This window comes from Aphidius gifuensis, linkage group LG5 (assembly GCF_014905175.1).
Source record: "Aphidius gifuensis isolate YNYX2018 linkage group LG5, ASM1490517v1, whole genome shotgun sequence".
Lineage (NCBI taxonomy): Eukaryota > Metazoa > Arthropoda > Insecta > Hymenoptera > Braconidae > Aphidius > Aphidius gifuensis.
Genome location: NC_057792.1, coordinates 5,547,375 through 5,561,355, shown reverse-complemented (window position 1 = coordinate 5,561,355; position 13,981 = coordinate 5,547,375). Strand labels below are relative to the sequence as shown.

At 22.9% G+C, this 13,981-nt stretch overlaps 2 protein-coding genes across 5 annotated transcripts in view; one reads left to right on the top strand and one right to left on the bottom strand.

The window, feature by feature from the left end:
• The window catches only part of LOC122857227 (insulin-like growth factor-binding protein complex acid labile subunit), a 90,024-nt gene that overhangs the window by 53,944 nt on the left and 22,099 nt on the right, over positions 1-13,981 (bottom strand). Inside the window, exons 1-4 of one of the 4 annotated variants that reach the window (XM_044159291.1) lie at positions 8,758-9,016; positions 8,443-8,519; positions 8,087-8,359; positions 7,416-7,570 (exon numbers count right to left, since the gene is read on the bottom strand). Coding sequence is in view for 2 of the 4 variants with exons in the window: in XM_044159289.1 (XP_044015224.1) it covers positions 435-503 (69 nt within the window). In the remaining 2 variants the exon portion in view is untranslated. Of the gene's footprint in view, positions 1-434; positions 1,366-7,415; positions 7,571-8,086; positions 8,360-8,442; positions 8,520-8,757; positions 9,017-13,981 lie in introns of those variants that run through there. The other 3 variants (XM_044159292.1, XM_044159289.1, XM_044159290.1) reach the window with 3 other exon arrangements.
• LOC122857226 (actin-binding protein IPP) lies at positions 9,104-13,962 on the top strand. The gene is made up of 4 exons (XM_044159288.1): positions 9,104-9,496; positions 9,720-10,278; positions 10,355-10,520; positions 10,588-13,962. The coding sequence occupies exons 1-4, from the start codon at positions 9,427-9,429 to the stop codon at positions 11,737-11,739; spliced, it is 1,947 nt and encodes a 648-aa protein (XP_044015223.1). The 5' UTR covers positions 9,104-9,426; the 3' UTR covers positions 11,740-13,962.

Sequence of the window (13,981 nt, the reverse complement as noted above, 5' to 3'; positions counted from 1 at the left end):
TATTTGCTTTAGAGGAAAAAAAAATAGTAAAAATTTTATTTTTTCTTCGTTAATTTATCAGATTATTAGGTATTTTATATCACAGCATATAAAAATAATAATAATTTTATGTGTATAGCATGTGTGTGGTCAAATATACCAATAAAATTATTAGCATATATCAATATTTGATTACGGCTACAACATGACATGCTAAACTGCTTTATCAAACGTAGTGATTTTTTTTTATTAATTTTTTTTGCTTTTTACTTTTTATTGCTAATATTATCATAAATATTTATAATGGTTTTATTAAATATATTTATTCTGTTAAATGTATCAATATTGTGTATAAAAATAATTAATAAAACCATTAAATATTTTAAAATAAAAAAAAACAAACAAAAATAATTTTAACGAGATTTTAAATAATTATTTTCTCAATTTTAACATACCATCATAGAAGACATATCCTTTCTGCGTATATTTTCCTTGTTAATTTTTTTCATTTCACTTGTTTTCATTGTATCATTATAATTATCCAGTAAATTTTTTCAATTTACTTAAACACACTTTGCAATTATAAAAAACAAATCAAAAAAAAATCTCTATTTATTTAATTTAAAATGAGAAAAAAATATATATATATAAATTTATCCGGCCTATGTTTTTATATCACAGGTAAATACGAAATAATAAACCAGGTTTAATTGTTGTATATATTTTTAAATTATTATTGTTAAGTATCATTGCCTTGTCGTGTTATTTTCTTGGATGCTGAATGTCTTTTTAAATTGTCTTTTTGATAAATTATTTTTGCATACCTATTTATTTTTAATAAATGACTCAAATAATTATCATAATTATTTCACAATAATATTATAACAAAATCACTTTGCCAATTAACACATAAATGATAAAAAAAAAAGCTTATAAATAATAACAAAACACAATGCTCACAAATGATAAACAAATTTTTACTCACAAAAAAAAAAAAATAGAAATTTAATGGAAGCTTTAAAAAATATTTAAACAACAATATATTGTTGTTAATTTTTTGTCTTTATTCACTGATTGTTTAAACACACTGTTTAATAGATAAATAGCTTGTTTATTATATTTTTATAAACAATAAAATGGCGGAATTGATGAAAAATAAAAAAAAATAAAAATTGAAGAGAAATTAATTTGTTTTAATTGTTATTTATTGTTAATTTAATATTTCGATTGTTATTTTTTATTTTAAAATACTTGATGGGGTTAACAAGTAATTATAAAAATATTTAAGGGATTAAATAACTGACACTTTTACAGCTTGAAAGCTGATTCAACACTGAGCAGTCGAGAAAATCCTGACGCCGCGGCGTTGTCTATGAGTTTGTAAATGGCCGATAGAAGGCGCTACCTTGATGGCGCCGAAAAAAAAAAAAAAAATTAAAAAGAGAACGAGAGAGAACCGAGAGAGATAGTACGAAAATAACCGAGTCTTTACGAAAACTTGCGAATTTAATTTTTTATATTTTTTTAATTTGATTTTGTGGAGAGTTGATGGACTTTTACAACCACCAAAATATATTTTTATATTTTAAATTTTTCCTTTTAGGTATTTAACAAAAAAAAATATATAAATAAATAAAACTGATGACTTTAATGAAGATTTTAATTTTTTAAATAGTATCAGAATGTCATTTATATGCTAAAGTGCAAAAAAAATAAAAAATAAAAGTGTTATAAAATAAATGTTAAATTTTTAAAATCTTTGAATGTTAAATAAACATTTCCACGTAATATTAAATTTTAATTTTTTCATTAATTTTATTTAAACAATATATAAATGTTAAATTAAAAATAAACATTAATTTAACATTTTTTTTCAATTAATTTAGTAATTGACATTGAAAAAAAGAAAATTGTTTTTGCAAAATTCAATCGAAAATTTGTAATAAAAAAAAAAAATTTTACATATTAAATTAACATTCTTTTAAATGAAATATTAATTGACATTTTTTCATCTTCAAATTGCTAATTTAAAACTAAAAATTTCAAGTATCAAATTGATATTTGAAAAAAAAATATTAAACCTCAAATATTTTCTTATTGAAAAATCAACGAAAAAAAAAAAAAAAATGATTTTGTATCTAATCAGTATTTATGTACCTTGAATCATCACAGTTTATTTTCTTGATTGCTCAATCAGTACAAGATGATACATCAACAATAATCACTGTATGATATTTCAAGGTTTAAATAACTTTGAAAAATTGCAACAGTAAATACCATTGCTGCGAGTAATATAATGATAAAATAAAAAAACCTTGATTTTTATTTATGAAAAAAGAAAATGCGGAACTCATACGGATTTATTTATAACAAAGAAAAATAAAATTATAAAAAAAAAAACCTATACTCATTGTTCTATTATATATGTTATTGTAATTTTTTAATTTTTTTATATAACGACAATGTTAAACATTAACATTTTAATATAAAAAAATGTTTTTAAAATATTTATATATTTTTTAAAAATTACAATAAATATATTCATGGAGTTTAAATTAATATACACTATACATGTGTTATATAACTATATTTATAATTGTTCTCTAAAGTACAATATAACTTGTCATTGGTGCCAAGTGTGTCGTTTATTCGTTTTCAACGTCAGTGCAATCCCTAACGTTTTCACATAAAATACATATATTTTTTTTATACAAGTTAAATCCAGGATCAAAGAGGGAATTCAAGTTGAAAATAAATTGGCTATTTTTTATTTTATTATACATTTACATATATATTTGTAAATAAATAAACAAATAAATTAAAATTTTAGCATTTAAATAATCTTTAAAAAATATATATATGTAACTTAGAAAAATTATAAAAGCACCTAATTTTTTTTAAATCTTCCAAGTTATATAAAATTTAAAAAATACTTTTTTTCGATAGAATTATTTATTGTCATATAAATTTTATCAAAGTGTATTTGTATTCAAAAATGTAACTGCTAGTATTTCATGTTATAATTTGGAAATTATTCGACAAAATTCGATGTCTAAGTGTATGCAAACTGATGGTTTTGGTGAAATTCGTGGTATATGGTACTCAAGGGATATAAACTAGTAGAATGAAAGTATAGAATTGAGGTGACTATAGACATATAGATAGATAGTTGGCACATTGGTCCCAGTTGACTCACTATTTTCACAAATACATACTACTTTATATAGTACACGAACAAAGACTCAACATACAAATCTATAAATATATATATATTGTATCTTGATTATATCAAACGAGAGATATTCTACAATTTTAGATTATCGGATTCGAATGAGCATAATACAATAACAAGTTTGATAAAATATATATATATATGTATTATCTCGTTTACTTGGTTTAGATGGATTATCTATAAAAGCCATTGTTAGTTATTGGAGTAGAGAGGTGCTGAGTACAAAAACAAAATTAACTTGAATCAACTAAAAGGCTGATTCAAGTATCCAATTAATTTATTATTAATAAAATTATTATATTGTTTATCTATTTTTTTAAGAATTTGTTTTAATTCTTTTTTTTTTTTTTTATTATATAAATTTGATAATAAACAATGTTGACAATTAGCCAACAAGTAAATAATTTAAAAAAAAAATAGATTATAGATTTGTTTTTAATTATTAAATTATTTTATTTTTTTGTTATTTTGACGAACGGTTGTGCTATACCTGAAGCACCAGACGACCGAGTGGAGCGCGGTTATTCGCTGTTGCAAAAAAATTAAAACCAATTTTTTATGAATTTTTTTTACAAAAACGAATCGATAGAAATTTTTAAAATTTGTCAGGTAAATAGAGACAGGCTTAGAGTATTATTTTAAAAATTTTAGTAAGGGGGTCATAAGATAATATAGAATTGATTTTAAGTTTTTTAACCGTGGCGATAAGGGTGGCCGAGGGGTTGGAACCAGGATTTTTCAATGTTTTTAGCTATATTTATTTATAAATTAAAAAAAAAAAAAACGACATATTTTTATATTGATAAAATTGTAAAGGAAGGTGTGGAGATTATGTGGGATTAATTTCAGATTTTTTGAGGGTGTCGAAAGGGGTGGTCGGGAGGGCTGGAACCGCGAATTTTTCATTTTTTTAACTTTAAAATTGTCTAAATTAAAAAAAAAAAAAACGACATATTTTTATATTGATAGAAATGTAAGGGAGGGTGTATAGATTATGTGGGATTAATTTCAGATTTTTTGAAGGTGTCGAAAGGGGTGGTCGGGAGGTTAAAACGGCGAATTTTTCATTTTTTTAACTTTAAAATTGTCTAGAATAAAAAAAAAAAAACGACATGTTTATATATTGATAGAATTGTAGGATAAGGTGCGTAGATTATGTGGGCTGGACAAGCTGGACGAGCTGGACGAGCTGGACAAAGTGAAAAAGCTGGACACAATAGACACGTCGACAAGACGATTCATAAAATTAATTTTTTAACCGCGCGAAATTTGAAGAAAATAGCAATTTATATTAGGAGAATATAATTAGCATAGAGGTATTCTATAGATTATGTATTAAGAGATATTTTATAAATTATAAAGTTCACCTTTTCTATAATGTGATTCCTTAATGAAATTAATTTTTGGTCAGGTGAAATTTGAAAAAAATAGCATTATGTAGGAGGAGAATATAATTAGCAACGAGGTATATGGTAATTTATAAAGTTCACTTCTTCCATAATATATTTCTTTATTAAAATTGATTTTTGGTCCAGCAAAATTCAAAAAAAAATAGAATTTTGGGCAAGCTGGACATTAACCTCTCGACCACCCCTTTCGACACCCCCAAAAAATCTGAAATTAATCCCACATAATCCATACACCCTCCATTACATTTCTATCAATATAAAAATATGTCTTTTTTTTTTTTTCAATTTAGTCAATTTTAAAGTTAAATTAAATTGTAGTTTCTTGTTATTTTTTTTTTTTATCTACAAAATTCCTTTCGAATGATTGTGTGCTAACTTTATGGATTTTTTTTTTCTTGTATTCATGATGTCACCAATTTTAAACCCTCCGATAAGTCACAATTACCTATCAGTTTGTTAAAATTTTATTATAATAAAATAAATGGCTAAAATATATATCGCACTATGATAAATTTAAACATGAATCAAATTCGTTTTGATAGTCAAGTTTTGTTAACTCCCCTTATATACTTTTCTTATTTTAATCGTCACCAAGATTCTCACATTAAGATAGCATATATGTACAGTCAAATCTTGATAATCAACCCCCAAAAATTACTCACACATACACATACACACATATACTATTTTGTGTCCATCAAAAGTTTTGAAATTTATTGCTTCTATTATATGAGAATACCACAAGCCAAAAAGCAACGAATCATTTTGCAATTAAATTTCATTCAACACCCATGCACATCATTCCAAAGAAAAGTGAATAAAAAAAATAAAAAATTATACAGTAAAAACATATTTTATTTATATATATTATTCCCTTGATTTTTTTTTTCTTTTCTTATTTCTTTGTGAAATGGATCTTGATGGCTTGGAATTGTGTGCCTTGTAAAAACACCCCCGAACAAAAAATTTTGTATAAAATTTTTTTCTGTGTGTTTGTAAAAGTAGGTATCAAAAAAAAATATATTATTTCTTTCATCTTTATAGTCTACAGATATTTCTCTATTTTTTAAAACCCATAATGTACTGAAATATTTATTATAAAAACATCTGCCAGTTGCTTTTTTCTACGATACATCTTAATTATTTATTTTTCATTTTTTGTTTTTAAAAAATATATATACTTAAAAACCAGTTTTTTAAAAAACCTATTATTTCTATTTGTTATTTTTACATTTCAAAGTAAGTAGGTATTAATATATATGAAAAAAAAAAAAAAATACTATTGTTTATTGTAAAAATAATAATTTAAAATGTAAAAAAAAGAAAAATAAAACATTAAAAATTGAAAAGTAATGAAAAATAATTGAAACTAAAATTGTCATTCTCTTGCCAAGTCTAAAACTCTCATCTACAATACTTATATCACCAACAAATTGTTTTCAGCATATCAGTGTGGTTTTTCGCTCGAAATCCTAAGGCATTATCTCAACAATTTCTTGTGCCAAAAAACAAAAATAATAGAGTGAAAAAAGACATATATAAAAAGCCACGAAAAAAAAAATAATATAAATAAATAAAATAAATTAAAAAAGAAAATGAATCAAGAGAAAAAAGGTGACGACAAAAATAAAAAACAAAAAAAAAAAACCAACCAACAAGGGGAAAATAGTGACATTGTAATAAGAAAAAATAAAAAGAAAATGAAGGAAAAATGGAGGTGACAGTTTAACGAAAATTATGAGAAAAAAGTTGGCAAAAAAAAAAAAGGAAAATGAAATGAAAATGGATGGAATAAATGTGGAATGTTGAATGATAAAAATATTTTCTTTTAAATACTTGGCCAAGCTAAAATTTAATACAATTAATTTTTTTGATAAATGATATTAAATTATTATTTTGTTTATATGACATTATATTATTAATTTATTAAAATGTGGTGTATGAATTATTATCATGACCTTTGTGTATGAATTTAAATTGTTTAAAAGTTTTTTAAAAATATCTGTAGTTATGGTTTATTATATAATGTCAATGTGAATTAATAGAGTAATGTTGTAAAAGTCCATGGGGCATCACCAACACATCGACAATACAAAACACAATGTGGTCATGGTAACTCAATGCCTAGGCAAATTGTTGCGGCATTGTTATCCACGAGCCCACAAATACCCTGAAACGACGATCAATAAGAAATAATTTTTTTTCTTTTTATATATGAAACCAATTGGAAAGAAAAAAAAAAAAAAACTTTGCCCTGCTTTTGCCAAGTTCATCGTTTTTTCTTTTCCCTCAATGACAAGGCATGTTATTTTTATAATTTATTATTATATTTTTTTTTTTGATGAATTTTATTATAAATGTGAGGAATAATTATTGAAAATTAAACGAGAATGATATATATTTAATTAATATTTTAATGAGAAATTAATTAGTCGCAGCTGTTGTTGTCAAGATGGAAAAAAAAATGAATTTGATATTTGATATTGTGCTTTAAACAGTAATTCATGAATAAAAAATATGGAAAATGTAAATAATTATTAAGTAGTTGATAAGTTGAATGAAAAAAATTGTCATTGATTACTTATGCTAAAAATGGGTTGACGTAAATTATAAATGATAATGAGGAAAGTGCAACGCGCGTAGTATATTTTAATTTTAATTATAAAAATAATTGAAATTAAATTTTGTAGCTTTTAGAATTTATTATGTTAAAGTGTTTTTTTAAAACATTAACATTATTAGAACCATGAACATCATGAAAATATGAAATATTTTTAAATGGACAAATGACTTACCTTTTACAGCTTTGTAGATGTTTACAGGTAGACCCAAGTGATTAGAATAATTTAGATTCATCTGGAGTCCAATAGATTTAGCAAGCAGCCACTATTATCGCTGACACTGTTAACACTGTTTTTTATACTTAAACACACACGCACTTTTACACTATCTGCAACAAAAATTAAAACAAAATTATATTAGTTATATTTAATTTATAAAACAAACCAAGTAGATTATTATTTTTTAAATCATTTTGAGTTGGAGCTTACTGTATTATCATCAACCACTAATAAAACGACCTCAACTTTTATACGTTTTTTAAAAATTGTTTTTCTCTTTTTATACCTATTTATGCAAGTGTTAATTTGACAAAAAAAAAAAATGTAAAATAGGGATTGTATTATATAGAGTTATATTATTAAAAATAATGCTTGCCCACGACGATAATTTTTTGGAGAATAGTTGGAACCAGTCTCTAATTGCCAGACAAATTTAAAATGATATTTACTGATACGTTTTCACAGGAGAATTATTTTTATAAAAATAAAATCTTGAAAGATTGCAGCTACAGAAACATTCAACAAGTGATTTGAAAAATATATTATACTAAATATATTTAATGATTTAAAAGTTTAATTAATTTTTTAAATAGTTTGTCATAAAAAAAAAAGGAAAAACAATGTACCTTTTATCACTGTCACCAGCATCGTCATATTTTCTAGTTTCTTTTCAAGGAACCACAATTATTTATAAATTAAATTAAATATTTGGTTCTTTTATTAATTTAATAATTTTTGAGACACTCCAATGATGGTACATCATGTTAAATGTTTGTCTTAGTCTCGGTTTTAACAACAGTATTTTAGTAAATTGTCAGCTCATATTGACTTGACCAAAACTCATTTTAATTCATCAAAGATATCAATAATTTTTTAATTATCTTGGAGACATCTGAGGCCTATAAATTTCATCAAACACAGGTATTAACAAAACATCATAAATAAATAAAAAAATTTGGTTGAAATAAATAATTATAATTACCAATATTCCATGATTATAGAAACCAAGACATTTCCAGTCACATTTTCCAAAAATTTCATGACTCCACTTGTTGATATCTGTAACAATAAATAATAATTAATAAATTAATCACTGTTATTCACAATTTTATTGTATTTTGAAATTGCAAAACATATTTTTAATTTGTAAATTCATTCAATCAATTAATTACACCGGTCAACCTAACCTCAAATATGTATATTATTCTTTCGTTATTAATTTAATTATTAACAACGAAATTAATCAATTATTATTATAAAAAATGTTTATAATCCATAACAAACAATATTTACGAACCATTATTCTATTTACACCACGTAAATTTGTCTTTTTTTGTTGAATTTTTATCCGGCATTTGACAATTTCGATATCCACTTATTAAACGAAAAATAACATTCATCGACCAACAAATTTATACACAATTTATTCCCCGTAATTTTCTCAATTAAAATACATAATAATTGTCAATTAAATCAACACATAAAACAGGTAAAAATAAGGTAAATATCGGAGCTCTTGAATCTACAATTTCACCGCGTCACAAAAATGAAAAACTGAGTCATCTAACGGCAGCCATATTGGTTGTCGGTAAAAAAGACAACTAACAAAAAATAATAATAACAACAATTTTGTTTCCAACTTCACGATGGTCAATCCAACATATGTCAAAAAAAATTTATCCATCATAACACAGTAGAAAAAAAAAAAATTGATTATTTATTTGATAATTATTTTTATTAACACAACATTAAATCAATAGTAATAAAAAATTATCGAAAAAAATCAATTAAACATGTCTTGAAATTCATCAATAAAAACAAAATAAAATTATCAATATTTATTATTGACTTGGGTGGAGTTTTATGTGTATACACCTAGAAATGATTATTATTAATAATATATATTAAATAATAATAATAAATATATAAAAATTAAATTAAAATTAAGTGAAATGAAGTGTTAGTTATGCGTTTAAAGGGTAAAAATAATACAAAATCATTTCACAGTGTCTACAAAGTTCTTTCACGTATATGTCGTAAGTAAAAATAATAATAATAATAATAATCATTAATTTATAATTTAATTATAATTAATTAATATAACATGATTAAAATGACACTGAAATTATTGACGTCATTTTGACTCATCAAGTAATTATTTCGTTTAAATAATCATGAATATATTTATGAATAATTTACTTTTTTATATAATATATAATTAATGTAAATGTTAATAATATAAAATTATTATTAAAAAAGGTGCAGTAGACAAAGGTCAATTAGATGGTTTCATGGCTGATGGTTCAATACAACCACTAAAAAGTGGTAATAATAACAACAAAATGGGTTTTGCATCATCACCAATAAATGATAATAATAAAACAATAACAACAAATGAAACAACAACAACAACAACAAGTACAGTATATGCTGTTGGACAATATGCACCAAAATTATTAAAAAATTTAAATAAACAAAGATTAAATAAACAATTTAGTGATGTTGGATTAATTGCTGATAATTGTATAATACGTGCACATAGATCAGTACTTGCTGCTGGTTGTGCATATTTTAATGCAATGTTTACTGGTGGTCTTGTTGAAGAACAACAAGAATTAGTTGAAATACATTCAATATCATATTATATATTAAATATTATTATTGATTTTATTTATACTGGTAATGTTGATATAACACAAGATAATGTACAAGAATTATTTGCTGCTGCTGATATGCTTGAAATTGATGATATTGTTACTGGTTGTATTGATTATTTAAAACAACAATTACATTATTCAAATGCACTTGGAATTTATAGGTAAATAATTATTATTAAACAATTATTAAATAAATTAATAATAATATTGTTTTTTTTTTTTTTTGGTAATTATTAGATTTGCTGAAGCTCATAATCGTATTGATTTAATGGAAACTGCCCTACGTTTTATACAAGTTAATTTTCCTCAAATATCACAAGAAGAAGAATTTCTTGATTTACCAAAAGATTATCTTATACATTTTCTTGGTAGTGAATATATTCATATTGATACTGAATTTCAGGTAATAAAATAAAAGAATAAAAAATTGATAAAAAACAATTAATGATTAATTAATTATAAACACACAGGTATTTCAAGCAGCATACAATTGGATAACACATGATATACCATCACGTCGTTGTTATGTATTTGAAATTTTAAGTCATATACGTTTACGTTTATGTTCATTAACACGTCTTGATCAAATAATTCAAACATGTAAAGATTCATCATTAATAATTGCATTACGTTCAATACAAAAAGATTTAACAACAAATAAAGGTTGTTTAGTATCATTACGTGTACAACCACGTTTATGTGCTAAAAAAAATATATTAGTTATTGGTGGTTCAAAACGTGAACATACTGTTGATGGTTGGGCACGTGATGCTGAATTAACATATGAAACAATTGAAAAATATGATACATTTACTGGTAAATGGAGTGAAGTTGCACCAATTGGTATTGGTAGAATATTACCAGGTGTTGCATTACTTGATGGTAAAGTATATGTTGTTGGTGGTGAATTAGAATCATGTATTATTGCAAATGGTGAATGTTATGATCCACGTGATAATATATGGAATTCAATATCATGTATGATTGAGCCACGTTGTGAATTTGGTTTATGTTCATTGGATAATTATTTATATGCATTTGGTGGTTGGATTGGTGAAGATATTGGTGGTTCAATTGAAATATATAATCCAAAAATTAATAAATGGACAATACATGGTGATTTACCTGAACCAAGATTTTCAATGGGTGTTGTTGCATATGATGGTTTAATATATGTTGTTGGTGGTTGTACACATGATAGTAGACATCGTCAAGATGTTATGAGTTATAATCCAATAACTGGTGAATGGTTAAATTTATCACCAATGTTAACACCAAGATCACAAATGGGTATAACAATACTTGATGGTTTTATTTATGTTGTTGGTGGTATGAATAAAAATCAAGAAGTTTTAACATCAGTTGAAAGATATTCATTTGATAAAAATAAATGGACAGCTGTTGCACCAATGTGCATGGGAAGAAGTTATCCAGCAGTTGCTGCTGCTGATGGTAGACTATATGTCATTGGTGGTGATCAAAGTAGAGAAATTAATTTTTATAGAACACAAATTACAATATCAACTGTTGAATCATATGATCCATCATCAAATAAATGGACTGAATGTGCATCATTACCAACATCAAGAGGTGAAGCTGCTGCAATTATTGCACCATTTTGATTGTAATGAATTTTTGTTTTAAATATTGTTAATTATTATGTTAAATATATTTATCAATAATTTTAATTATTAAATCATATCATTTTAATTTTATTAAGCTCAAATTTTTTATTAAATGTTGTGAAATTTTTTTGAGAGATAGAAAAACAGCAATATTAATTTTTACTTTTTTTTTTTTTTTGATATTTAAAGCTAAAATTTAATAAAGGAATTGTTTAAATAAATTAATTCTGAAAATAACCAAAGACGCAACGATAATTTAAATAAAAAAAAAAAAACAATTTTTGATACAATTAAGATTACAGCGAAAATAAAAATTAGCTGAAAATAATAAAACTACGTAATTTTTATGATAAAATTATTTACAATTAATATAATAATTTCATTAAAATCATAAATTAATATATTGATGAAGTAATAATATTAAAGAGGAAATAAGAATGCTTAATTAATAAAAATTGAAAATAAAAAATATATACCACTTCATTACAAAATGATTATTAATTTTATGTCAAAAAATATTATATAGAGGAAATATGGACGTTTTACACTATAGATGAATTAATATATATATATTTAAATAAAACAAAAAAAATTAAAAAAAAAAAAAACAGCAACAACAACAACTCTCAATTAAGAAATATTAATTTTTTGTTTTTTTAATTTTAAATAGTTAAACTACCAGGAATTATTATGTTTGTATGTTTTTGTTAATAAAATTATATAATAAATAAACAAATATATTTAAAAAATAGTTATCTTTTATTTTTTCTATAATTATTATATATGATTACGAGTTAAAAAGAATCGAAAACGGAAATTCCTTCAACATTAGAACCTTGATGAATTTTTATTCAACTATTTTATATTAATTAATAAAAAATATTATCTGATTTAAAAATTAAACAACACGTGTTTTCTTGTATTTAAGATAAAAAAAATATAAATTTATATTTCTTATTTAAATGGCATTATTAAAAAAGTATATTGTCTATAAATAAATATGAAACATTTAATTTCAATGAAATTTATAAAAAAAAAAAAAAGTGTCATTTACCTTGACGCCACACGTTGTTAATGATAATAATAATTATCAAATAAAAGACATTATATTTTCCGTATTTTTGATTAAAAATGTGTATGACGTTATTCAACCAAAGAAACAATTAATATTAAAAATAAAAATAATATTTATTTATTTTTTAAATAACATACTATCTCGACAAAGATAAAAATATATAAAATAAATATTTAAACAAATATATATATTTTACGTCTATGATATAACTTGGAAAAAAACTTAATTTTAAAAAAAAATGGAAAAAAAACAGTAGTTAAAAAAAAAAAAGGATAAGAGTTAAAAAATAATCTAATTTTGGACGTGTAAATTAAGCGTGAATTACTTGATTACCATGAAAGTGAAGGGGCGATAAAAAAATATCAAAAAATATTACGTATACGTGTTAAAAATCACGTACATAGCAAAAAACGAATAAATAAATAGATAATATACAAATATTTCGATAATTAAAATATATATCATAAATATTTGATTAAACAAAATCAACTGAAACTAAAATCATAGCCAAACATCAAGCTACAAAATTCAAATTTTCTTTGACATAAAAATTAAATTAGTCATTCGAAATTTACTTTAACTCAATAATATCTTCATCTTTGTTCATTCAAAAACCTCAAAAGCAGAGTAATTTAAAGCCATAAATTTCAAATGTTAACACAACAAACTTCCACACAACAACAAACAACAATTCAATTGACAAAATATGATTTTTTTTCCACCCAAATAGCATAATTTTTCCATTAAAAAAATAATAATTCATGTATCTTATAAAAAAATTCAAAAACCATATATATAACAGTTGTTTTAACTTTTTTTAAAATAAATATTATTTAAAAAACAACCAAAAATTGATTTTTTTAAGAGAAAAACGAAAAATAAAAAAATGTCAAGATACATGACCTAGATTTTTTTTTCTTATTATTTTTTTGAATGCGATTTTAGTTTGTTGTTATCAGTTGTAAAAAATCAAAATATTTATTCAATTAATCATTGAATATTAACTAAAATTTATTATTATTATTTATTTATTTATTTATTAAATTTTGAATCAATTTAAATGTGATAATTTTAAATAAACGATGGCGCCAATATGTGTTTATTTCATTTAATGTCTCGATGAAAAAAAAAAAAAGAAAAAAAAAGATATATATATATGTATGA